This window comes from Danio rerio, chromosome 23 (assembly GCF_052040795.2).
Source record: "Danio rerio strain M-AB ecotype USA chromosome 23, GRCz13ab, whole genome shotgun sequence".
Lineage (NCBI taxonomy): Eukaryota > Metazoa > Chordata > Actinopteri > Cypriniformes > Danionidae > Danio > Danio rerio.
The window spans coordinates 43,631,327-43,656,347 of record NC_141043.1 but is presented as its reverse complement, the minus strand read 5'-3'; the positions used below and the strand labels follow the sequence as shown (position 1 = coordinate 43,656,347).

At 38.6% G+C, this 25,021-nt stretch overlaps 1 protein-coding gene across 50 annotated transcripts in view; it reads left to right on the top strand.

Moving 5' to 3' along the window:
• tgm1l3 (transglutaminase 1 like 3) overlaps window positions 1-25,021 on the top strand; it is a 183,408-nt gene that overhangs the window by 96,114 nt on the left and 62,273 nt on the right. For 7 of the 50 annotated variants that reach the window (XM_087307712.1, XM_087307725.1, XM_087307689.1 and 4 more), the window contains exons 1-5: window positions 13,162-13,453; window positions 19,359-19,417; window positions 20,416-20,480; window positions 24,745-24,825; window positions 24,920-24,986. Coding sequence is in view for 1 of the 50 variants with exons in the window: in XM_087307676.1 (XP_087163802.1) it covers window positions 20,475-20,480 (6 nt within the window). In the remaining 49 variants the exon portion in view is untranslated. Of the gene's footprint in view, window positions 1-12,888; window positions 13,454-13,778; window positions 13,850-14,991; window positions 15,182-19,355; window positions 19,418-20,415; window positions 20,481-24,744; window positions 24,826-24,919; window positions 24,987-25,021 lie in introns of those variants that run through there. The other 43 variants (XM_087307695.1, XM_087307692.1, XM_087307691.1 and 40 more) reach the window with 26 other exon arrangements.

Here is a 25,021-nt window from a genome sequence, read left to right as displayed (position 1 = left end):
ATTGCAACAAATCGTGCCAAACACGTCATGAGCCTTGTTGCGCTGGGTGTGTGAAAGGGCCCTATGTGTGTCTTAGGTATTTGGCGTGGTTAACATCCATAACCATGCCACTCCAACTGTCAGTTTTGACAACAAACAGAAATGATGAGAAGGAGGTGTCTGTTAAGTTTTAATAACTTTCCTTAAACCCTTTTCCTGATATCTATGAATGAAATGTCTACTTTACTACATCCAGTCATCTCGCAGTAGAAAAAACAAACCACACCCACTGAACTCTCATTTAATATTTTCTCTATGAATTGTGTAGAAAACAAAAATAATCGCAGCTTCCATTTTCATGTGGACTTTAAGGTAAATAATTAATCCATGCAAGTTAATCCACTGGAGGACAATTGTTTTAGTAATCTTTAATCAAAATCTGACCATTTGCTTTTGCTTTGGAAATGGCAGTCCTGCTCAGATGATGTCAGTTTGACAGATTGTCAGTTTAAATAAGGCTTAGCCACGCCCCTCCAGCAGATAAAATGAGAGGAGTGCAAAAAAATCTATATTTTCTGCCCTACTCAATATTCCAACATACATTATACTAAAAATCCAGTTCACACAGAGTTTTTAAGCATTCAAGTAAAAAAATAAAATAAGAGTAAAATAAATCATATGACCGCAAGCTGTTCTAAACCCAAAGATTAGGGAGCAACTTGCTCATGTAATTACATTTAACTTCCAACTGTAAATCTTTAGCTATTTTCCTTTCCCCGATTAAACGAACACATGAGCACATTTTGACCTTGTGCTCTCATTCTGTGTAATTAGATAACCAACACGTCACAGTGATGGATCTCAGCTGGGAAAAAAAGATCAACCTATGGAATCTCTAAAGGCCATTTAAATGCTAGTTTGCTCTTTCCTTTAGGTTACGGCCTTCTAATTAATTGCATTTCCAGCTTTTAATGTGATTTGGATTGAAGGCGTATAGACACTTTGGCTCTTGTAGAGATTATCCATGAAGAGTTTTCTATGGGACTATTCATATATCCTTTATGTATCTACAATTGAAGTCAAAACGATGGATGGGAGGATGGATGGATAAAAAGATAGATAGATAGATAGATAGATAGATAGATAGATAGATAGATAGATAGATAGATAGATAGATAGATAGATAGATAGATAGATAGATAGATAGACTGACAGACAGACAGACAGACAGACGGACGGACGGACGGGTGAACAGACAGGCAGACAGACCAATGGATGGATGGATGGATGAACAGACAGACAGACCCATAGATGGATAGATGGATGGATGGACGGATATATGGATAAACAGACAGCCAGACGGATGGATGGATGGATAGACAGACAGACAGCCAGACCAGTAGATTGATGGATGGCTGGATGGATGGATGGCTGGATGGATGGATGGATGGATGGATGGATGGATGGCTGGATGGCTGAATGGATGGATGGATGGATGGATGGATGAATGGATGGACAGACAGACAGACCCATAGATGGATGGGTGGATAAATAGACAGCCAGACGGATGGATGGATGGATGGATGGATGAACAGACAGACCCATTGATGGATGGATGGATGGATAGACAGACAGACATATCCATAGATAGATAGATAGAGGGAGAGAGAGAGAGAGAGAGAGAGAGAGAGAGAAAGAGGGATGGATGAATGGATGGATGGATGGATGGATGGATAGACGGACAGACAGACAGACAGACAGACAGACGGACAGATAGACAGACAGACAGACAGACAGACAGACCAAAAAAAACTAAAAAGATGGAGGGACAGACCAACAGATTTTTGGAATGGACTAACCCTTATGTTATGAATATGTCCTAGGTCACTGTATATTATCACACTGTACTTTCCACTGTTCTTTTTCGGATTTACTGCAGGCGAAAGGTGAACCGCAAGGCCAGATAAATGTGGCTTTAAGGCTCTCTTTTAAGTTTATTTTTGTCATCGCACATAATCCTTGAATAAATCAAGCTTTGGGATCCCGCTCGAGTCCGCTCTGAGGAGTGAGGTGAAGATTTGTGACGTATCTCAGCCGTTTTGAGTTGTATCTGCATCTCTGTTTTCCTGGCCAGCTGCTCCAGATGTTGCTCTTTATCAAAAGCAGCACATCTGCAGTGTGAAGGAGAAAGATGAGCTCAGGAAAACTTACTGAGCAGCTGAGCAGGACACGTCTGTTCTAGAGTTATGGAGACTCCTATATCACTGCTGAAGATACAAACACACATCTGCCTGTCTGTCCGTCCATCCGTCTGTCTCTTTATCTATCTATCTATCTATCTATCTATCTATCTATCTATCTATCTATCTATCTATCTATCTATCTATCTATCTATCTATCTATCTATCTATCTATCTATCTATCTATCTATCTATCTATCTATCTATCTATCTATCTATCTGTGTCTCTGTCTGTCAATCTGTCCATCCATCCATCCATCCGTCTGGCTGTCTATTTATCCATCCATTCATTCATCCATCCATCCATCCATCCATCCATCCATCCATGGGTCTGTCTGTCTGTCTGTCTGTCTGTCTGTCTGTCTGTCTATCCATCCATCCATCCATCCATCCATCCATCCATCCATGTAATGTAATGTGTATTTATATAGCGCATTTATTGTGTATGGCCATACACCCAAAGCGCTTTACAATCATGAGGGGGGTCTCTCCACACCACCACCAGTGTGCAGCATCCACTTGGATGATGCAACGGCAGCCACAGGACAACGGCGCCAGTGCGCTCACCACACACCAGCTATTGGTGGAGTGGAGAGACATGCAGTGATCGAGCCAATTCGGTGGAAGGGGATGATTGGGAGGTCATGATCGTAAGGGCCGATAGAGGGACTTTGGCCAGGACACCGGGGTTACACCCCTGCTCTTTCACGAGAAGTGCCATGGGATTTTTAATGACCACAGAGAGTCAGGACCTCGGTTTAACGTCTCATCCGAAAGACGGCGCCCACTGACAGTGTAGTGTCCCCTTCACTTTTACTGGGGCATTAGGACTCACACAGACCACAGGTTGAGCGCCCCCTGCTGGCCTCACTAACACCACTTCCAACAGCAACCTAGTGTTCCCTAGTGGTCTCCCATCCAGGTACTGACCAGGCTCAGCCCTGCTTAGCTTCAGTGAGTAACCGGTCTTGGGCTGCAGGGTGATATGGCTGTCTCATCCATGCATCTATGAATCTGTCTGTTGGTTTATCCATCCATCCATCCATCTAAGGGTCTGTCTGTCTATTCATCCTTCCATCCATCCATCCATCCATCCGTCTATGGGCCTGTCTGTCCATCCATCCGTCCATCCATCCATCCATCCATCCATCCATCCATCCATCCGTCTGGCTGTCTATTTATCCATCCATTCATCCATCCATCCATCCATCCATCCATGGGTCTGTCTGTCTGTCTGTCTGTCTGTCTGTCTGTCTATCCATCCATCCATCCATCCATCCATCTATGAATCTGTCTGTTGGTTTATCCATCCATCCATCCATCCATCCATCCATCCATCTAAGGGTCTGTCTGTCTATTCATCCTTCCATCCATCCGTCAGTCCATCTTTCTATTTATCTATCTATCTGTATCTCTGTGTCTGTCTTTCTGTCTACCTGTCCATCCATCCATCCATCCATCCATCCATCCATCCATCCATCCATCCTGCTGTCTATTTATCCATCCATCCATCCATCCATCCACCTATGGGCCTGTCTGTCCGTCCATCCATCCATTCATCCATCCATCCATCCATCCATCCATCCATCCATCCATCCATCCATCCATCCATCCATCCATCCATCCATCCATCCATCCTTCCATCCACCTATGGGCCTGTCTGTCGGTCCATCCATCCATCTATGGGTCTGTCTGTCTGTCTGTGTTCATCCATCCATCCATCCATCCATCCATCCATCCATCCTTCCATCCATCTATGGGTCTGTCTGGCTGTTTATCCATCCATCCATCCATCCATCCATGGGCCTGTCTGTCTGTCTGTCCATCCATCCATCTATCCATTCATCCATCCATCCATCCATCCATCTATGGGTCTGTCTGTCTGTCTGTGTTCATCCATCCATCCATCCATCCATCCATCCATAGGACTGTCTGTCTGTCTGTCTGTCTATCCATCCATCCATCCATCCATCTATGGGTCTGTCTGTCTGTTCATCCTTCCATCCATCTGTCTGTCCGTCCATCTATCTATTTATCTCTGTATCTGTCCGTCTCTCTGTCTATCTGTCCATCCATTCATCCATCCATCCATCCATCCATCCATCCATCCATCCATCCATCCATCCATCCATCCATCCATCCATCCATCCATCCATCAGTAGCCACCATATTAAAATGTATGCACTTATTTTCGAGTGTTTTTGTAAAGATTCATCAAGCATGCTTCTTTGATAACTCTCAAACTGACATATTATTCTAATCCCTCTGCATGGCTCCCATAATGACATTCTCAGACTGGAATATGGCTGTGTATGCGGAGGAGCCCTGCTTTTTCGCCAGATTTGCACTCGGCTTGTCCCGTTTATCAGCAGATTTATAGATGGTGTGGAAAAGCCCCCTCATTCCTATCCAGAAGTCTGGCCAATCGCTATAATACTTTCATCTCGTATTACTCCGCCACCGGGTCCAATGCCACAGATGCCCACCCGCTGCGTAGGCAACTACACTCACTTATTATTAGACCATTTATTATTGAGAAGGAGGAATATGCCAGTTGATTTGGCCACTGAATATTATTTTCCGCACACACTAACAGCTAGCAACCCGAATGGCATCTCGCTCGCTACATCAGTCTGTGCTTATATAGCCAGGTCAACATTCGATTTTTTTTTTCTTGAGCTCATTTGAGTGTCTCGGAAAGTTTCTTATTTGAAGAAAATACTATAGTGTTTATTAATCATATCATATTAAAGTGTATTATACTGCATATATTACATTCAATAATAGAGGCATAAGTACAGAAATATACACCATATTATACTTTACTATAGTATTTAAAGAATTTACTATAAGCTACTTTAGTGTTTTTTTTCACATGGGTGTAATACAAAAATAAGTACTACAGTATTTAATATTACAATATGATGTAGTATTCAGTAATACAGAGTCATAAGCAGGGCTTGAATTGACTTGAATCGGAGCAAGCTGAATTGGCGTGGATGAAAGTGAGGACCGTTTCGCCTAGGTTGCCTCTTTGGACGCACCAGCCCTGGTCATTGGAACTATAATATATATACTCTTTAACAGTGTTTCTCAACCACGTTTCTGGAGGACCACCAGCACTGCATGTTTTGGATGTCTCCTTTGTCTGTCACACCCTTTATAATTCATTTTACAATACTATTTACTATAAATTACTGTAGTGTTATAGTGTTTTTTCATATGGGTGTAGTAAAAATTAAAGTACTACATTATTTATTACGGTTCATCGATTCACTATAATGTGTAGCATTCAGTAATAAATAGTGCTATAATACACTTCCCAGCGGGCACAGGACGTCAACATGATGTCAGATTGACGCTTTACCCCAACATTGTGGGGATGTTGTATTTTGTTTTGAAATGAAAATTGGGTTGACATCAGGGGTCCGTTCTTCGTACCTCGCTTAAATGATCTAAGAGGATTTGGCAGATCCTGGATCTGTTCATCTCGATCACTGATCTCTGGCTAATTTGGTTCTTCAAACATATCGCGAATCAGATTAAAATGTCTGGATCAACTGATCTAAGATCGCTGCGTGTGTTGTGAAGGACAGATCTGTCGATTCTCGAAATCATAATCAGCACAGCAGCGTAATGACATCATCTGATTAATATTCAATTATCCATTTGAGCAAAATTACATCAAATTAGCAGTTAACGGTTGTTGTTAAATGTGACGTGCTATAACTTTCCACGTTTGTTGTGGGCTGCAGGCTTTACACTTTCATGTGTCAAGAGTATTCATCATGTATTTAAATGCATATCAATGTATTTAGTTCATTTAGAAAAGATTTTCTTTATTATAGTCGCCTAGGCCTACTCAAGTTTTTTTAATCACCGCAAGGAATAACTATAAATTAATTTCGTATCAAAAAAGCATTTTAATATCGGTAAAGGTATCAATCACCGGCATATTAGTGATCAAAACACGTGCATGACTGCATAAATTATTATCCTTTTTTTTTTAAAGTCGCATATTGTGCATGTACGCGTTTCTGTATCTAAAACGTTCATATCAGTAAGTTTTCTCTTTAAACCACCAGGTGGCAGTATTTTACTTTTATTTCGGAGTGCAGATTGCATAGGTTTAATTAATATATATTTTTAACCTATATATATATATATATATATATATATATATATATATATATATATATATATATATATATATATATATATATACACTATTTTCCTAAGTGTTTATAACTACTGTAAGAAAATTTTTGAATTCGGTACATACTTCTTTCAGTATTGTCTTTGCTTGAACTGACCCAATCTAAACCTGTTTATATGAAATGAACCTGCTCCTACACAGGTTTGAGCTACCAAAACTGTTACTCTGACATAAAGTCTCAGATGAGTTTTGAAGAACGAAACGATCCTGTATCATGTCAAATTGTCAACATCCAAATCCAGCTAATTGAGTAATCCACGTACGAAGAACGAACCTCAGAACCTGACGTCAGGCTGACGATGTCAATAATTCAATGTCCAATAGAAAAACAAATGCTTTTTTGATGCTAAATTAATTTTTACAGTTATTCCTTATGCTGATTAAAAAACTTGAGTAGGCCTAGGCTACTATAATAAAGAAAATCTTCTGTAAATGTAGAACTAAATACATTGATATGCATTGAAATACATGATAAATAATCTTTACATATGAAACTGTAAACCCTGCAGCTCACAACAAATGTGGAAAGTTATTGCGCGACGTATTTAACAAACCGTTTACTGCTAATTTTATTTCATTTTGCTCGCATGGATAATTGAATATTAATCAGATGATGTCATTACGCTGCTGTGCTGTCAGCCAATCGTTGCATTGCTGATTATGATTCCGAGGATCGATAGATCGGTCCTTAACAACACACGCAGCGATCTCAGATCAGTTTATCCAGATATTTTAATCTGATTCGCAAACTTGTTTGAAGAACCAAATTAGCCAGAGATCAGTTATTAAGATTAAAAGATCCAGGATCTGCCAAATCCTCTTAGATCATTGAAGTGAGGCCCCTAGCCTGGCTGTGACAAACAAAAATTTCTTTGTTGCTTTTACTTTTTCTAATAAGTTAATTGGGTTTCAACTACATTTCTTTAGTTATTTTAAGTTTAACATGATGTTTAACTTAATATTTTTAGTCAGTAAGATTGATGTAAGAGTTTAATTGTCTGAAACAATAAGTATTGTGAAAAGCGCTTCACAAATAAACTTAAATGTATGTTAAGATTACTCAAAAAGTTCATATGATTCAACAACAGCAAAAAATCGAAGGCAGTGAGAGTTTTTTCACAGTGTGGTTTTCCTTTTTGGACGGGATGTTTGAATGACAGCGAAGTGTTTTTGGAGCTTTAAACTGCAGATTGCATTATCGCCGCAGGCTGGAGCGTTTATGATTCTGTGAAACTCGACTCTCCCCTCCTTTTTTTCCAAACCTCTCACACTATCACACACAGACAAACAGCCATATATCCTCGTCTGGAATATTCTTCATTGGTCTGATGAGAATAAACCCAACATGATCCATAGAGAGTCAGAGGTCATTGTCTCACGCAGGGAGAAATCCAAACAACAGCTCTGTTAGAAAGAGGGGGAACCAGAGGACATGTGCTCCGGGCCCACAGAAAACCCAGCCAGCATCTGTAGATGTCCTGTTCGACTTCAATTATTTATTCATTTTCCGTCAGCTTAGTCCCTTATTTATCAGGAGCCGCCACAGTGGAATGAACCACAACAACTATTATAACTAGTAAATATAACTAGTAGTATAACTATCAACTATTATTACTAGTAAATGTTTTACCCAGCGGATGCCCTTCCAGCCTCAACCCAGTACTGGGAAACACCCATACACGCTCATTCACTCACACACTCATACCCTAAGGCCAATTTTGCTTACCCAATTCACCTATTGGGTAATGTGTTTGGACTGTTGGGGAAACTGGAGCACTCTGAGGAAACCCAATGCCAACATGGGGAGAACATGCAAACTCCACACAGAAATGACAACTGGCCCAGCCAGGACTTAAACCAGCAATCTTCTTGCTGTGAGGCAACAGTGCTACTTACTGAGCCACCGGATAGCAGTTCAAACACATGCGCTATAGGTGAATTAAATAAATTATATTGGCCGTAGTGTATGTGTGTAAGCAGCCCCTTTCACACAATAATACCGGTAAATAAAAAATTTCCAGAATTACTTTATTGGTATATTCAAAAAAGCTCTGTTCACACAGACGAGGACATTACAATTTTTTTCCGGAAAAGACTATTCACACATAATACATATGTTGGAATAGTTGGCGGTTCATTCTGCCGCGGCTACCACTAATAAATATGGGACTAAGCTGAAGGGAAATTAATGAATGAATACAAATTAAAAATTTTGCATCAACAACTTGAAAGCATGGATCCATCCTGCTTTGTATCAACGGTTCAGGCTTGTGGTGGTGGTGTAATGGTGTAGGGATATTTTCTTGGCACACTTTGGGCCTATTAGTACCAATTGAGCATTGTGTCAATGCCACAGCCTACCTGAGTATTGTTGCTGACCATGTCCATCCCTTTATGACCACAGTGTACCATCTTCTGATAGCTACTTTCATGTGATAAAGCGTGAATCATCTCAGACTGGTTTCTTGATCATGACAATGAGTTCACTGTACTCAAATGGCCTCCACAATCACCAGATCTCAATCCAATAGAGCACCTTTGGGATGTGGTGGAATGAGAGATTTGCATCATGGATGTGCAGCTGACAAATCTGCAGCAACTGTGTGATGCTATCATGTCAATATGGACCAAAATCTCTGAGGGATATCTCCAGTACCTTGTTGAATCTATGCCACAAAGGATTAAGGCAATTCTGAAGACAAAAGAGGGTTCAACTCGGTACTAGTAAGGTGTACCTAATAAAGTGGCCAGTGAGTGTACATATTCATGCGAGAACATCATAAACTCATTTTTGGTCAAAGACTAAGTTACTGCCTTTTGCCTTTGCACTGCAGTTTGTTAATATGCAAAACAGGACAGTCAAGTAAACGTGTTGTAATACAATATGTACTTTTGGAAAGGAACACAATACAAGTACACAATACCTTTCTTGCATTTTTGTGTAATACTGTTTAGATATCATTGAAGTGCCCCTATCACACGTTTTTAAGTATTAACTTTTATATGTAGTAATTGTGAATGCACAATGTCTGCAAAATTTTAAAGATCATCATAAAAGTGCACGATAAGCTGTTGTCTCTTAATTGTGAACTGCTAAAAGGAGTTGTCAGGAATTCCAGTTTCATTTCCGAAACCAGTCTTTTGCAGATCGATAACACATCCTATCCTCTTCATTGGCTTTTCATTTTCATAAAAATTTTTTACCTGTAATGCCCGTTTTCACAAAATGTGAAACATGTCTCTGATGTACCTAGAGTGTGTATGACGTTTCACCTAAAAATACCTCACAAATAATGTTTTATACATTTTTAAAACTGGCTTTGATGCAAATTGTCGCTTTAAATTCAAATGAGATTACGCTCTTTTCAAAATTGGGCGGAGCTACAAATGCATATGCATATGCATCAGCTTAGTGGCAGATTCAAAAACAAGACCAACATCTTATGCTAATAAGGGAGAGATGTCACTATTGAGTGGGGCTTTCCTCCTCTGATGACACAAACAATGGGAGAATGTCAATCAAAGTGTTTCTGCAGACTGTTTTTTTCAAGTGTGATTGCAAAAAAATTAATGAAGAGTTCAGATGCAAACGCCGCTAAATGCCACTTCCGCCAAAAATGAGATAATGACATTGAGTGAATACTTCAGACACTTAGTACACCATCAGAAATAACAGTTTGTTGGCAAAAGCCACTAAACGCCACCTGCCTTTGACAGCAAAAGCCCCTATATCCTGAACACCGCTAGCAGAATCAGAAGCGCTAATCGAATCATATGTGTTCAATGTAGCAGGGCAGTGATATGCTGGCTTTGTAAACCTGTAACTATTGACTTCCATAGTAGGACAAAACAAAAACCATGGAAGTCAGTGGTTACAGGTTTCAACATTTTTCAAAATATCCTCTTTTGTGTTTAACAGAAGAAGGAAGTTTAAAACGGTTTGAAACTAGTAAAGGGTGAGTATATGATTGCAGAATTTCCATTTTTGGGTGAACTATCCCTTTAAGACCCAATATACCTCAATGAAAATCAAAGAACAAACTTAAATGAATTTGTTTGACAACATTGTTAAAGATTAATGTCAGTTTGTACACCTCAGTTTTTATTCTGACTAGTTTTTACAACTTTTAAAGGGATACAGTTCACCCAACAATGAATATTCCCTCACAATTTACTCGCCCTCATGTATTGCCAAACCTAAATGCAGGGGCGGTCTGGGACAAAAATTCAGCCCTGGCACTGTAGCCACATCAGCCCACATTGCCACACCGACATAGCCCCACCCACAGACACGCACATTCACTATTTATTTTGGTGTACAGATGGTGAAATAATATGACATTCTTGCCAGATTTTGATTACGTTAAAAATTGTTAACATTACATAATTGGTTTGATTACGGTAACCTCGGATTGGGTCGGCCCATCTTGAAATCAGGCGGCTGTCGCATATTGGTCCAAATGCTTAACATTTATTATTATTACTATTATTATTATTATTATTATCATCATCATCATCATAATATCACATCTAGCAAGAGATAAAAGTTGCCTCCATGTAAAAACAATACATTAAAACATTTAAAAATTGGTCCGGCCCTTCTGGCATTTGCCAGAATTGCCAGATGGCCAGTCCGCCCCTGCCTAAATGAGTTTCTTTATTCTGTTGAACACAAAAGACGATATTTTGAAGAATGCTGAAAACCTGTAACCGTTGACCTCCATAGTAGGACAAAACAAATACCATGGAAGTCAGTGGAAACAGGGTTCAACATTTTTCAAAATATCTTCTTTTGTGTTGGAATTTGATGGAATTTTCATTTTGGGGTAAATTATCCCTTTAGGGCCCAATACTGTAAACAAAAATGAACGAATTCACAAGATGTATTTTCGAACAAAATCCATGCGGCAGAAATGAAGTTCATTTTGAGTTTCAACAGTTCAAAACATCTCTCCAAAGCAAACTTAACACCTTTGAGCTGCCATTGGTTTGTGTCACTTACGCCATTGGTGGATGTGTTCTGAAACTCTTCTTTAACGTGTGATTCGTTCGTATCTCATATGTCACACAGGAAATACATCCAAAGCAACACTAAAACTAAAGTATACTAGTGTTTACCACAATTTATTAGTTCACTATAGTTATTAGATTGTGCAGTAGCATGTATCAGCAACGTGTTGTAAATAATACATTTTGCTAAAACTTAATTCAAAAACACTAGTATGTAATATACTGCCGAGAGAGTTGTCGGAAGCAAATGGTGATCAGTTGAAATTGCAAAAGTTGTGACCAGGTTGAATGTTTAGCTTCTGTTCTTAAAGCCAAATGTTGATTGCATTAATTCAGTACTTGATTTGTGGTTACCATGATTTGACAGCAATCACAAATATCCATAATTTTTGGGTTATTTATTTGTAGTATTTTAAAAATAAATTAAATATTATTATTATTTAATAAAATTATTATTATTTATTTTGCATAAAACAGTACGGATGTCACAATGGCACAGTGGGTAGCACGATTGCTTCACAGCAAGGAGGTCGCTGTTTTGAGACCCAGCTGTGTGGAGTTTGCATGTTTTCCCTGTGTTGGCTTGGGTTTTCCGGTTTTCCCCATAGTTCAAAGACATGCGCTCTAGGTGAATTGAATACACTAAATTGGCCGTAGTGTTAAAGAGTGTGTCTGGGTGTTTTCCAGCGTTGGGTTGCAGCTTTAAGGGCATCCGGTGCATAAAACATATGCTTGATAAGCTGGTGGTTCATTCTGCTGTGGTGACCCCTGATTAGTAAAGGGACTAAGCAAATGAAAAAGAAAATGAATGGATGAATGAATGAACGTTACATATATGAACTTTTCTCTGCTGAAAAATCCAGCTTAAACCAGCCTAAGCTGGTTGGCTGGTTTTAGCTGGTCAACCAGGCTGGTTTTAGAGAGGTTTTGGCCATTTCCAGGATGGTTTCCAGCCATTTCCAGCCTGGTCTTAGCTGGTCAGGCTGGGAGATGATCAGCTAAAACCAGCTTGACCAGCCTAGCCAAGCTGGGAGTCCAGTCAAAACCAGTTATATCCAGCTTAAACCAGGCTGGTCAAGCTGGTTTTAGCTGGATTTGGCTGGTCATTTTCCAGCCTGACCAGCTAAGACAAGGCTGAAAATGGCTGGAAACCAGCCTGGAAGTGGCCAAAACCCCTCTAAAACCAGCCTGGTCGACCAGCTAAAACCAGCCAACCAGCCTAGGCTGGTTTAAGCTGGATTTTTCAGCAGGGTTGTCAAATGCCAATAGAACAATCCTCAAACTATACACACTATAGCTAAATTAATGCTATATATAATGGCAAACTCGAAAATATTTGTAACAATACATTATTAGTAGTATTATTATAGGAAAAATACACATTACGAAAATGTATTAAGTCAGTTAATGTTCTTAATGTCCATACGTTTTTAATGTTCACAGGGCCAAAAAGTCATGAATGAAGAACCCCTATATATTTCTTCCATTTCTGCACTGTGATTCTCCAGAAGAATGAACAAAGTAAGAACTTCATTGTACTTGTACACATGAAAATAAAGCTCTTGAACTTGTTATTGGACAATCTGAACCCAGTGACACAAGCGTGACATCTGGATGAAACCCTGGAGAAAGTTCCAGGCCGTGAGTGCAGAGAAACTTGTCCTGTAAACCCATCAATCAAGCATCTCTGATTCGGCATGCGCTATCTTCGCCAGCACAATTCAACAATATGCATTTGGGCCTTGTAACCTCTACAGATGGCTTTGATAGAGATCAATTTATCGTCTTTTAGCATTGCTAAGCAGCTGAAGGATTTTCCAAGGCTCGTTCAGGATGCAGTGTGTCATTTCTGTCGCAAGGAGGCGCTCCAGATTGAGCAACAACCAATAGCAACAACACAGTGGGAATGTTGGTTTCAATTCTCTCAAAATAGAAGTGCTAGTTCATCGTTTTTTTCTTGGGAAGGAATCGCTTAGCGTAAGGAACTGCATACAAATGGTACAAATCAGTAAGTAAAAACAGACCGTCAGATTAGTTAACATGACATGATTAGCTGGAGGCTAGGGCTAGAGCCTAGCCTTTGTTTTGTCTCAAGTCATAAAAAAGTGAAATGAAGATTTTTTTATTTATTTTTTTGTCACATAAAAATACTATAGTAAATACTGTAGTGTGCAAAAGTACTTAAACTGTTGTGGTATTTTACAGTTGCTATGGTAACACATCTAGCTAACAGTAATATAAACAAATGACAGAATACAGGTATATCAATGTGGTATGACATATCTGTATTGTGTTATTTGTTTATATTACTTTAGTTGTAGTGTTACCATAGCAACTGTAAAATACCACAACAGTTTAAGTACTTTTATACACTACAGTAATATAAACAAATGACACAATACAGGTATATCATACCGCATTACACACTGTAAAACTTAAAGTGGACTACAGTATTTATTACAGTTTATTTGCTCAATATAGCTAGAGTAATACTGGTGTCGAATTTATTAACAAAGAGATTTAAATAGGCTACTATAATACCCTGCTGAAAAAAAACAGCTTAAACCAGCAAATGCAGGTTGGCTGGTTTTAGCTGGTTTTAGAGGGGTTTTGGCCATTTCCAGGCTGGTTTTCAGCTATTTCCAGCCTAGTCTTAGCTGGTCAGGCTGGGAGATGACCAGCTAAAACCAGCCTAACCAGGTAAGGAGCCCAGCCAAAACCAGCTGTGTCCAGCTTAAACCAGGCTGGTCAAGTTGGTGTTAGTTGGTCTTAGCTGGTCATTTTCCAGCCTGACCAGCTAAGACCAGGCTGAAAATACCTGGAAACAAGCCTGGAAATGGCCAAAACCCCTCTAAAACCAGGCTGGTCAACCAGCTCAAACTATCCAACCAGCTTAGGCTGGTTTAAGCTGGATTTTTCAGCAGGGTAATTACTAATACACTTTACAATTGTAAAGTTCAAAAGCACTACTATTATCTAAATTTATAAGTTATGTTTTTTTTTTCATATGGGGTGCATTACTGTTGAGCATTGCATATTACATTTGGCTATATATAGGCTATACTTTTAAACTGTTCATTGTCGTAATGATAACAGATTAAAATTTTGTATAACAATTTTTTGAAAATCAATGCTTTACGCATTTATCTTTGTTAGTTTATGTCAAACTAACTAAAGAAGTTAATGTCAGAAAAAAGAAACTTGCACTCTTAAAAATAAATGTTCCTAAATAGCAAAAGTGATGTCATCAGGAGCTTTTAAAATCATTAAACCTATTTTCACAAAAGATTATGGAGATATTAAAAAGTTCTTCACGCTATGAAAGAAAAGATACACTCGCTGCCCACTCATATCTTACTAGTACCCGATTGGACCCACTTTTGCCTTCAGAACTGCCTTAATCCTTCGTGGCATAGATTCAACAATAAACTGGAAATATTACTCAGAGATTTTGCTCCATATTGACATGATAGCATCACGCAGTTGCTGCAGATTTGTCAATTGCACGTCCATGATGTGATTCTCCCGTTTCACCACATCCCAAAGGTGCTCTATTGGATTGAGATCTGGTGACAGTGGAGGCCATTTGAGTACAGTGTAATATGTTCTAGAAACCAGTCTGAGATGATTCACGCTGTATGACATGGCTCGTTATCCTGCTGGAAGTAGCCATCAGAAGATAGGTACACTGTGGTCATAAAGGGATGGACATGGTCAGCAGGTTAGTACTCGATTGGTACTAATAGGCCCAACGTGTGCCAAGAAAATATCCTGCACACATTACACTACCACCCCCAGCCTGAACCGTTGATACAAGGCAGGATGGATCCATGCTTTCATGTTGTTAATGCCAAATTCTGACCCTACCATCCGCATGTTGCAGCAGAAATTGAGACTAATCAGACCAGGCAACGCTTTTCCAGTCTTCTATTGTCCAGTTTTAGTGAGCCTGTGTAAATTGTAGCCTCAGTTTCCTGTTCTTAGCTGACAGAAGTGCTGCTGTAGCCCATCTGCCTCAAGGTTGGACGTGTTGTGCGCTCAGAGATGCTCTTCTGCATACCTTGGGCATTTACGTCCACAGAACTGCCGCTCACTGCATATTTTCTCTTTTTCGGACCATTCTCTGTAAACCCTAAAGATGGTTGTGCGTGAAAATCCCAGTAGATCAGCAGATTCTGAAATACTCAGATCAGCTTGTCTGGCCTCAACAATCATGCCACGTTCAAAGTCACTTAAATCCTCTTTATTCCCCATTCTGATGCTCGGTTTGAACTGCAGAAGATCACCTTGACCATGTCTACATGACTAAATGCATTGAGTTGCTGCCATGTGACTGGCTGATTAGAAATTTGCGTTAACGAGCAGTTGCACAGGTGTACCTAATAAAGTGGCCAGTGAGTGTAGATTGCTGAAGAATATTTCTCTAAAATGTTCTTTTATGCATGGCATACTGTGAAAACCTTAGTTTCAGTAGTGTATTGTAAAGTTCCATATACAAATACTATAGTAATAGTTATACTATAGTATATACTATAAAAAGTTCTACTTTGTTTTTGAATAATTCTATAGGTATAAATGTATTACCCATTATTATAGTTCAACACACCACTTGCATGCAGTAGTATTAATTACTAACTGTTGTAAATAATATACAGTATAATACACTTTACTGCATGGTTCAAAAGCAGTATTTACTATAAATAACTAGAGTGTTACCAACTGTTACCAACATTTTTTTTCTCTATAATTTTTCAAACCACTATCCTCGTTTTAATAAAAATGCAGGGCACACTGACCCAACAATCTTAATCTCAACAATAAGGGAGGGCGCACTCTCTCTCTCTCTCTCTCTCACCCGGGCGTATGTGTTACAGTACAATACTCATAAACCCAAGGGCTGTAACTACCCTAGACTGTTGAGCACATGGCTATTAAGCATTTAATTAGATTAGGGGAGATGGGTTAATATCCCTCTCATGGAGCGCTAAATATAGTATATTCAAAGTGCCGCTTAACGAGAGGATAACGTTAGCCCTGCCCAGACCCTTACGGTAACACGCCCTCAGACCCAATTTCTCATCCAGTCAGACCTGGAGGCCAAGCTACTGTAAGCTAGCGCACGTACACCAGAGAAGCTACTATTAGATAAGTAAGCATCCATTGCTGCGTAGGTCTGCTTATTTAGGGCTGCGTGATATTGGAAAAAAAATGATATTGCAATATTTAGTTTTGTTTGATATGAATATATTTGCACAAGATGACTCTATTAGAAAAGAATTTACCATTTTGCATTGATTTGGATGATTTTTTTTTTAATCAAAATGTACAAAATTATTTAAAAATATACAAAATAAAGTAAATTAAAGGAGATCTATAATGCAAAAATCACTTTTATTAGAGGTTTAAACATAGTTGTGTGGCAACAGTACATTCATTTTGGCAGTCTCTATCGGTAAAACTGAATTAAGTCTATTTTTTATAATCACACTTGATAAAAACTGTCTGCAGAAACACTTTGATTGACATTTTCCCTTTGTACGTGTCATCAGTGTCATCCCCTCTCCCTCATTATCATAGACAGCCCTAAGGGTGCTTTCACACCTAGACTTTTGTTTCGGGACCTGTCTCGTTTGGCCAGTTAGCGCGGTTCGTTTGGCATATGTGAATCCACCAATCGCTCTCGAATCCGCATCAAAACAATCGCTCCGAGATCGCTTGAATGAGGTGGTCTTGGCTAGATTGAAACAAACTCTGGAGCGAATCGATTGTAGTGAGAAAGCAATACAATCTGAGCCTGGTTATATTTCAGTGTTTTATGGATATGTAATAGGCATACGGCTAAATGAAGAGAGAATTATGAGTAGGGCGGGAGGTCATTTAACAGACATCCCGAGTCTCCCGCAAATGCACAAAGACTCCCGGATGCCGCAAACGAGTGATAATCTTCCAGTAATCACAGGTCTCCCTCCTGGTCCTCAAATACGTTGCGCACTTTTCTCACCCCTCCCCACCCAATCCCTCTTCACTCTTCAGACACATTGCGCACACCTTGTCAAACACCACCAAACCACCACTTCCCCTGACAGCTGAGCGAACTGCAAAATAAACCCTGACACTCTGACCAATGTGAGGAGTTTACTCACACATGACTTGTTTTAGCTCTTTTGGTCCGTTTAGAAACTTTGCCGTGTGAAAGCGAACCGCACCAAGAATAAAGAGCAACAATGTAACAATTTTAATCGGAACAACTGAATCGATTCACAGGTGTGAAAGCACCCTAAGTGAGCATGTTAGCAACTAATACTTATCGATACTTATAAATAACAGAGATAACTTTAGTCCTGTTTTGAAATTTAAAGCGACAGTCACCAAAATGGCACAATTTGGATCAAAGCCCAAAAGGGTCAGTTTCAAAGAGTTATGAATGCAGTTTTTTATGGTATTTTGTGCTGAAACATCACATACACTCATTAGGGATATCAGAGACTTATTTGACATCTTATAGAAGAACCCCCCTTTAGGTCCCTTTTAAAATACAGATAAAAGAAAATTAAACAGCATTTCATGGTTTTCTAAGTAAATTTTCCAACCCAAGCTCATTCTAAAAACGTACCCCCACGGAAGTTTCTGGAGACCGCGATTTACATGGCCGTAGGTACGTATGGCCGCATTTCGTTTTATCCAGCGAACGCTACCGGGCGGTGTGATGCCGCTCCTCTTCACGCTCGCCGGCTGATGGCTTACCTCCGTGTGGAGGGCTTTCCCGATGAAACTAGTTTGTCCGGTTAGCTGATCGTGTTATGTCGGCGGAGCGGAGGCCCGGAGGAGCCGGCCGCGGTGACGACCGGGTTCGAGTCTGGGGAAGAGTGGTTCCAGAAATCAGGTAGAACAAAAAACAGAATCCAAAAAATAAAGCGAACAAGTTCGCAACAGGGTGAGAATGCGGTGAAATCTGAGAACGCAGTCAGCATTGGCTTTTCTTTTTCTGGCAGGCTTTTGTAAATCATCGCTCAGGTTTAGGAAAGAAGGAGTAGGAGGGTGGCTAGGTTGGCCGGCCAGTTAATCGTTCAGTCATTCGATCAGTCGGACAGACGGTTGCTCAACAGCGGCCTCCGGCGGCTTTTTATGCGAGAATAGCGCGGGCGCGAATAGCACTGGCGCGAACAGAAGGCACTCGCGAGAGCCGTTCGAGGCACGAAAAAGCGCGCACATCAGCCACTCGCTGATTAGCGAAAACAAAAACTGCACAAATGCGTACCTCCTGGGACGTATTTCGCAGTTCCCAGAACGTCCGCGGGGCTACGTTTCCAGAATAAGCCTGGGTTGAAATTTTCACAAACTAATTTCGAGAGGAGCACGTGATATGATCATCACAAATGTAGCGGCATGGCAATAAAGCTCAACTTGACTTGACTTGACTTAAAACGATATATATTGTGCAGCCCTAACTTGAATGCAGAAACTATGATCAAATTCATGATTTTATGTTTGTGCAAGTTTTCAACCTCATGAGTCATGACCTTCTGATTGGTTGCACCATAGTCGACTATTTAAGTTGCAGGAACTCAACAGTGGGCAACATTTGTTTGACAATTGACTCATCCTCAAGATTTTTGAGCAAGAAGCATGTTTGTGTAAGAGTGCAGAAATAAATGCAGGGATCATATTTATATATTGTCTGAACAAGGTCATACCATGTCAAAAGAATCAGCATCATTTTTCTTCCAGAGTCGTTTTAAATTGAAGCTGTAAATTGATTAAGTTTAATTGGAGCATACAGTAGAATTCAACAACAAAAACAACAACAAATCCAAATAATTGTATAAAACTGCAACGTTTGTTTAAATTTTGCAACGCCATGATTATCAGCGAACCAACTAAGGCTGGTTATTCTGTATTTTTCTCTTAAGTAGGGATCCTGAAAGAAGTATGGACAGATGGAGGACCTGAAGATATCGGTGCAAATCAAAAGGTAGAAAATACACTTTTACAAGAAAGCGTGTCATAACCACAATCTCCGATGATCTACAGAAATCTCCAGATTATAAGCCTGTCTTTGAGTCTATATACTAGTAATGTAAATGTTTGTAAACATATTTAATCAATTGTTATATTCATTACTATAGTAATGTTATATAATAATGTGCAAATGTTTAGATGATTTATTTGCTGCACAGTTTGTAAAGTATTTTTTAGGGTTGCTCTGATCGATTGGCTGGAGATCGGTATCGCCTTAAAATCACTTTTCATGACTTGATTGGTACTCGATAATCTGGCCAATCTCATAAACCGATCGCAAGTGTTTGTTTATGACTGTATTTTATGAGTGTACTTGCGTGTATTAAGGCCTTAGAAACTATATATATACTAAATACAAAAACTATATAATAAATAGAGAAACTATGTATTTACTAAGCTTAAGTTTTTTTGCAGTTACTTTATCTTAAAAGCGATAAAAATAACTTATTATTTAACATAAAAGTGAAATTTCTGAACCAAGACATAGGAGTCTGAGAAAAGTGGTAATATTTTGTGGAAAACTTTTGATGGAACTTTTTTTTTTTGCATCTGAACTCTTCATAAATGTCTTAAGAAAGATATGTTTGTGAACTCAACAAGTGGCTAATTGGATTGCTTTTTACACTGAAAAACAAATTATTCATTGGATTTACAATTTTTTTTTATCGGGCTGAATTAAAAAATAATAATAATAAATTTAATGAAGTTCAACTCAATTTGTTTGTTTAAATTTAGCCCATGTAAATTGTTTGCAACCACTTACCCTAAAATAAATGAGTAAATCCAATGAATCTTTTTTAAGTCTGTACTTTAAATAAAAAGATACTATTTTTATTCCGTGTCTTACTTGTTTTTTTACTATGCTACGATACTCTCAAAACCATCAGATTGTCATTTTTTAATTTGCATTCTTATTTATTTTTATAATATTCTTTACAAAATTCTGTGCAGAAATAACAACCAAATCTGCCTGACTCTGCTAATCAGAAAGCACGATGGGGAGAAAGTAAATGACGGTGAGTTGTGGACAGCTGGAGCGATTTCATGTCTACGCCAACATGACGCAGGCTGCAATAAATCTGCTTGCACTGTACGCTGCTTAGCCAACAGTTACAGGTCTGCTGAGAGAAGTAAAGTTGCCAAAGTACATTAAACACATAAGATTACGCATAGAAATCATTAAACAGGTAGATCGGTGCATCCTTTAGCCAACAGACTGACCATCTGCTACTGTAAAGAGACTTAAAGGGATAGTTCACCCAAAAATGAACCTCATTACCTCACCATTTATTCACCCTCAAGTTTCTTTTTTCTGTTGAACACAAAAGAAGATATTTAGAAAAATGTACAATTATTCATTCAATTTAAAAGAAGATCTTTTTTTGCTTTGACTCAGATTAGTTTGATTTACTTAAATCTCTTAGTATTTCAACTTAAAACATTTTTACCATTGAAATCACTGTCAATTTTTAAAGTGTAGAAGGTTTTATCAATTAGCAATAGCACAGACAACCAATACATGTTTTATTTAAGGATTTTACTTTGAATTTATCAATTACACACAATGTATTTACAATAAAATTGTCTTTACAAAGTTATAAAGTAATTTTCCTCACAAAATACTTTCCCAGTACTAGGTTGTGCCTGGATGAGCATCCGCTGTGTAAAACATATGCCGGAGTAGTTGGCAGTTCATTTTGCTGTGGAGTTCCCTGATAATCATGGACTAAGCTGTAGGTCTTCTAGTGTTCTTTTTTATTTCACTAAACCCCTTTTTAAACATGCACTTACATTTTAGGGTTTGTAATAGAAATGGGGGCTCGTCCGGGATCAAAATAACTTGTAATAATTGTTATTGTTGTTTCCTGAGAGTTACTACTTTGTTGTGGTGATCAGATTTTCAATCACCACAAGTCAACTTACAGACTAGTAGAAACAGTGAAAACTAGTCATGTTAAGTTAAATTAAAAAATTCAGAAAGCTCTCGGGTAACGGTTTTAACCGGTTATATCCTCAATCTGTCGATTCAGCATTAATGACTCAAGAGGAACTGCAAGTTGTGTCCCATTCTAATAGGACTCCTAATTCTTACTGTAGTGGTTCCAAATGGTAAGAAACTGATTGTAATTTATGATTAATTGAGCTTAAAAAATGGAGAATTGGGTTTTTTTCTCTATTGTTCTTTTTACTAAGCTAAACTCTGTAAACCAGAACCTTAAATTCTGGGGTTTGTAATAGAAATGGGGGCTCGTCCAGGATCAAAATAACCTTTAATAGAGTTACTACTTTGTTGTGGTGAACAGGTTTTGTTTGCCTGACGCTTCAGGTCTCACCTCAAATTATGTTTCTAGTTAAGTCAACTTACAGACTAGTAAAAACTGTGAAAACTTATGTTAAGTTTAATTAACAAATTCAGGAACGTCTTGGGTTATGGTTTTAACCCGTTATGTCCCCAATCTGTTGTTTCCACATAAATGACTGAAAGGGAACTTCACAAGTTGTTTCAACTTACAAAATAATGTTACAAAAATAAAGTATGAAATGATTTCATATATTTGGAAAACTGAATCACTATGGAAGTCAGCTACTGAAGCAACATTTTTCATAATATCCTCTTTTGCGTTCAATAGAAAAGAGAAACTCTGGTTTTGAACAAGGGAAGTGTGAGACAATGAAGACAGAATTTACATTTTTGGGTGAACTACCCCTTAAAACAGTTTAGATCAAGAATGTCCAAACTCGGTCCTGGAGGGACAGTTACCAGCTAAGTTTAGCTCCAACTTGCTTCAACACACCTACCAGGAAGTTTCTAGTACAGGGGTGTCCAAACTCAGTCCTGGAGGGCCGGTGTCTGGTATATTTTAGTTACAACACCAATTAAACACACCTAAACCAGATAATCAAGCTCTTTTTAAGTATACTAGTAAGCTCCATGCAGGTGTGTTGAAGGAAGTTGGGAGCTAAACTATGCTGGACACCGGCCCTCCAGGACCGAGTTTGGACACCCCTGTTCTAGTATATCTAGTAAGAGCTTGATTAGCTAGTTCAGGTGTGTTTGATTAGGGTTGGAGCTAAACTCTCCAGGATACTGGCCCTCCAGGACCGAGTTTGGACACCCCTGATTTAGATTCCAACAACAAATGCTTGTTATTTAGATTTAGTTGAGGTTTGTTAAGTCTGGCTTTTAACGGGCAAAAATGTTCAAGTAATACAACAATTGCGTGTCCTTTTTAACAGGGAATAAATGGACCTTGTCATCGTGGCCTTGTTATTATCATTCTCTATATTGGTTTTGTTAAAACCACACAAAAGGAAGAAATAACCTATAGTAGAACAACAAATCTGGGTCATGTAGTGCTGTTTATTTTTATTTTTTGGCTAACAAACCTCACTGAGGCAGTGTCCTTTTTAAAATCATTTAATGACTCAATCATGTTTGCAAACACATGATGCATCGCAATATTGACAGTCGTGAACTCCGAATGTCAAGTCTGACTTTACACACAAATTTAATTTAGAAGTTAAAACACACAATCACTGAGACATTCATACTTCTGTGGCCACCCAACCGTAATGACTCAATATGAAAATGTACACCAACACTTGTTGACAATTTGCTGCACTAATGCTAGGTCGGGGCTTTTCTTTCGACTCATTAAACACAACATTACTCTTCACAGCATTAGAATAAGGTCCTAAACGAGACCTCTGCACAAACATCACAATGTACAAAAATAGAAGAATCAGTAGAAAAATAAGAGATATGATTTTATATATATATATATATATATATATATATATATATATATATATATATATATATATATATATATATATACATATATATATATATATATATGAGTGAGCATATGGAAAGAAAACGTCCATTTTTGTATGATCAGTTGGGGTGTATTTAGCCATTTAGTAAATCTCTGGCCTTGTCCCAGCTTGCAGTCAGACTTGGGACAGCCATTGTGTGCATGTGATCATTGGGTGTCCCGTTTTTGTAATTTGAACCCAGCAGACTTCTAATAGACATCTAAATGAGGCTAAACAAGGCAAAACTTGGGCTTTCAGTGAAAATGTAGCAAACGTCTAAGAATAGCCCTAAACTAGACTAGTCGTCAAATAGACAGATTAGACAGACTTTGTATGTGTAGTCATTCTTTTCTGTTTATTTTGATGACTAGTCTAGCTTTGGCCTTTTCTTAGACATCTTTTTAGCCTTGTTTTAGCCAAGATGACTATGTTTAGATGTCTATTAGACATCTATTAAAACAATAAAAGCTTACTAGGAAGAGTGCACATAATTTTTATTGAACAGATTGCCCAACACAATCTCACGGCAATTCGTAACTTTTTGATTTAGTGGCTACTTCGTATAAATTCATACATCATCTCATTCGTACAATTTAATACGATTTGCTTATCCTCCAATGACAATTTTGTTTAGGGGTGGGGTTTGATGCCACACCTCTTTTTTAAAATCGTAGATTTTCGGACGACTAAACTCGTACAAATTAATACGAATTAGCCAGTAAACTAACAAAACTTAAAACAGTTACGCTACCTCGTGAGATCAGGCTGGATTTTCCCCAAATGGAATACTAACAGGCAGTCTATGCCACACTACACAATGTGTAGATGCAAAGAAAGAACTGGCTTTCGGAAAGCACTTGGAACAAGGCTTAAAGAGATAGTTCACGCTAAAAAAACGACACAAAATATTCTTCTTCTAAAGATATTTCGAAGTAAGCTTGAAACTGTTAACCGTGGACTTTGATACAAAGCAAAACCTCCAGTATTAAATGCAGTGTTTATATAGTCTTACTTTGAGTGTTAAAACAAGATTACACCAACACTGCCATCACATATTATGTAACACTGACAGTGTTTATTTAACACTGGAGGATTTGCTGTGTAGTGTTTGTTTTTCCCACTAAGGATGTCAGTGGTTATCAATGTTTAGCTTTCTCCAAAAAATCTCAGAAGAAAAAAACTCATAAACGTTTATAGCCATTTGAGGGTGAATATTTGTGAGTAAATAAACATTTTGAGTGAACTATCCCTTTAGGAAATGCCAGAGCTCTAAATCCAGACTTGCAATGTTATTTAAGTATGGACTGTATGTAGATGCTCTTACGTCAAGTACGTAAGTGTTGGTTCACAATCTTGAGGAATCTCACAAATATCTTTGGTATATGTTCTTCTTCGTCTCTTTCTCTTGTATATGCTTTTCCGCTTTGCAATGCTGCATCTCTTCTGGTCTTAATCCCCCAGGTTATGCAGGTCAGATGTGTCAAAGGTATAATCTCTGGATTTGGTGGCTGTGTGATAATTAGGCCCGAAGAAAGACGCCAGGTAACCTGGATATAACAACAACAATTTGCTCTTAAACAACTTTCGTTAATTCTCTTCCTGTTCAGCCTTGACCTGTTTTACCTCTGTGCCTTAGATGTAATGGCATTGCCCCGGACGATTTAATCTGAGCTAAGCCAACGCTGAGCCAACAGTACATTAAGGTCAGTTCAAATGAGACAAGAAGCTGTGAAAAATC